Genomic DNA, 2,663 nt, shown 5'->3' with positions numbered 1-2,663 from the left:
CGGGCGCCGGGTGTCCCTGGGGGGCTGGGGGTCGCTGGTCAACCCCACCGGGGTGGCGGCCTGCCGGAGGTCGGGGCGCCTGGCGGTGGCACACGACGGCAAGAAGAGGATCCACATCTTTGGGCCGAGCGGATCCTGCCTGCAGCGGTTTGGGGAGCGGGGGGACGCGGGCAACGATATCAAGTACCCGCTTGATGTGACAGTCACGTCGGACGGGCACGTGGTGGTCACCGATGGCGGGGACAGCTCTGTGAAGGCCTTTGATTTTGAGGGAAGGGGGGTCCTGGCTGTCCGGGAAGGTTTCTGTTTGCCCTGGGGCTTGGATGCCACCCCCGAGAGTGAAGTAATCCTGACCGACTCGGAGGCAGGCGCTCTCTACCGCTTGACGGCCGACTTCAAGAAGGGGAAATTAAAGAAGTGTCAGATGATCCGGTCTCAGCTCATCAGCCCGAGAGGGGTTGCAGTCTCCCAGACCTCGGGTACTATCGTGGTAATAGAGCACCTGAAAGCTCAGGGACCGAACAATGGCAGCACCCGAGTGAAGATATTCAGTGCAGAGATGGATCTCATCGGCCAGATGGATAGCTTCGGCCTGAACCTCCTTTTCCCCTCCAAAGTACATACTACGGCTGTGGCCTTTGACAAAGAGGGCCGCGTTATAGTAACGGATGTCTGTAACCAGGCCGTAATATGCTTAGGGAAACCTGAGGAGTTTCCCATCTTTAACCCTCTAATCAGCCATGGGCTTTCTTATCCCGTAGGACTGACTTACATGGCAAACAATTCCCTCGTCGTTTTAGACAGCGGTGATCATTCAGTAAAAATATATAGCTCCACCTGAATGGGTTTAGATGCTTACTGCTAAAGGTTCAAGCTGCTTTTGGCCATAAAGCAAGCAAAGTTCTGGTGTTAGTAGGCGTGTAGGGAGGAGGCGTTTTCTGGGCTTTAAGTGAAAGTATGACCAACATGCTGTGCTTCCTGCAAAACTTACATCGAATCTCTTGCCTATCCGTGGGAGAAGACCTGGCTGTTGCAGGCCGTAGTCGACAATGAATCAACCAAACAAATAATTTGGCATTTTAAAACTATTCCATACCTTGACAACCAAACATTTTTGGTACTTTTTGACAAGTAATAACAACAACATTTGGAATGGAGTAATCAAAGACGGGCACCTGGGAGAGAAAGTGATGCATCGTTTGTTTATGTTTCCCAGCACGTAGTTTTCATTATCCTTCGTTAAGCATAGCTACACTTAGGAAAGCAACAGAGTGGTTTCTGTTTCCAGGATTTCTGCACGAGAAAGGAGACTGGCTTGACAAAATGATAGGAGAAATGGAAGCTTCAGTTCGGATCCAGCTAAGATCATTGTGATGCAGAAGCTACCACTGATTAGTGAGTTATGTGAAGTGAATTGGTGCTCAAAGCCTATTTTTTCCACAGTGGGGAAACGCACTTCTGGGATCACTCTTCTCTGCACTAGTTTATTGCCACCTTTATTAGTTGTACTGGAGCACTTGGTCTTCCTGTATAATGCACAAGTCTGTGTCTTTACCTAGAGATAATTCGGTGTGTGGTTACCAGCATGAGCAGCTTTCCCTGAAAGCCCCTTGAAGTATTTGTGGTCTAAACTCAAATACTTATGCATATATAAAATTGAGTTGGCTGTGCTGCTAACACAGCTACGCTTGGGAGGTTTCCGATACTGCCTGCCTCTGTCTTGTCATGAATATGGTACTTTTGCGCCCCGAACGCCAAGATTCAACTGAAAATTGAAATGTTGGTGAGAAGTAATAGAGAATGGGGGACCTAAGCCTCATTTTTTTCCTAGCTTCCAAATGAGGTTTTGTTGGTTGTGAATACACAGCAGTTTTACTCCAGTTTATATTTCCTTGAAAACAGTTTCACTGTGGACATGAGTTCTGTTGCCTTATTGTCAGTGGAAATTAAGGTATACCTGAATTGTTTTGGGAAGGATTTAACACCCCCACTAGAAGTCACTGCTGCATTTTTAGGCACTTACCTGCTGCTAAAATAATTACTTAGGCGGTTCAGCATTAAAAGCAAGATAAAAATGTAAATGCTATCTGAGATAGAGACAAGTAGGTTAAAACGGCACAAAACTTTTGGGGTCATTTATTTAGTCACTGAAATCATTAATATTAACTAACATAATTTGAAATTCACAGGTGATCTTTCTATCGGTAAATTTTTAATCTGGCTTTTGGTCTGATTTTAGGGCATCTAATAACTGCATGTATTGCTGCACCGGTGATTTACCAAATACTGACTTTAAACTGGAGTGGTTTTAGCCCTCTAATTCAGACAATGTATTAATCTGTCTTATGTTAACATTTATATAAACAAAACAAATTACTAAATGCAGCTATTTGTAAAGGTTAATTGAACAGTGACCTGCCAATAAAGTGTGATTTGCTTACTCCTATATTGAATAATTTAGTGAAAACTCCTCACATCTTTTTATCATGGGCTTCTCTCTTACAATCCAATTTCTCTATTGCAGTTGCCCTGTAGATGTTTTCTTTTTTTTCCCTATTGTCTTGCATATCACAAGTTCAGCCTTGCAGTTCTACGAAATGTTTTGTATTTATATCTTATTGTACAGTATGTTCCTATGCATCTATTTTTCTATCATGTTTTTC

At 44.3% G+C, this 2,663-nt stretch overlaps 1 protein-coding gene across 1 annotated transcript; it reads left to right on the top strand.

The window, feature by feature from the left end:
• Position 1: 1 nt before the first annotated feature.
• Positions 2 to 2,443, top strand: NHLRC1 (NHL repeat containing E3 ubiquitin protein ligase 1; the record flags this gene model as incomplete). Its single annotated transcript, XM_009273741.2, has 1 exon — positions 2 to 2,443. A coding segment is annotated over one exon (840 nt), but the record flags the coding sequence as incomplete, so codon positions are not given.
• Positions 2,444 to 2,663: the final 220 nt, after the last annotated feature.

Source organism: Aptenodytes forsteri, unplaced genomic scaffold (genome assembly GCF_000699145.1).
Source record: "Aptenodytes forsteri isolate BGI_AS27 unplaced genomic scaffold, ASM69914v1 Scaffold63, whole genome shotgun sequence".
NCBI classification, from domain to species: Eukaryota; Metazoa; Chordata; class Aves; order Sphenisciformes; family Spheniscidae; genus Aptenodytes; species Aptenodytes forsteri.
The sequence above is the reverse complement of the archived record's forward strand: the minus strand, read 5'-3'. Positions and strand labels throughout refer to the sequence as shown.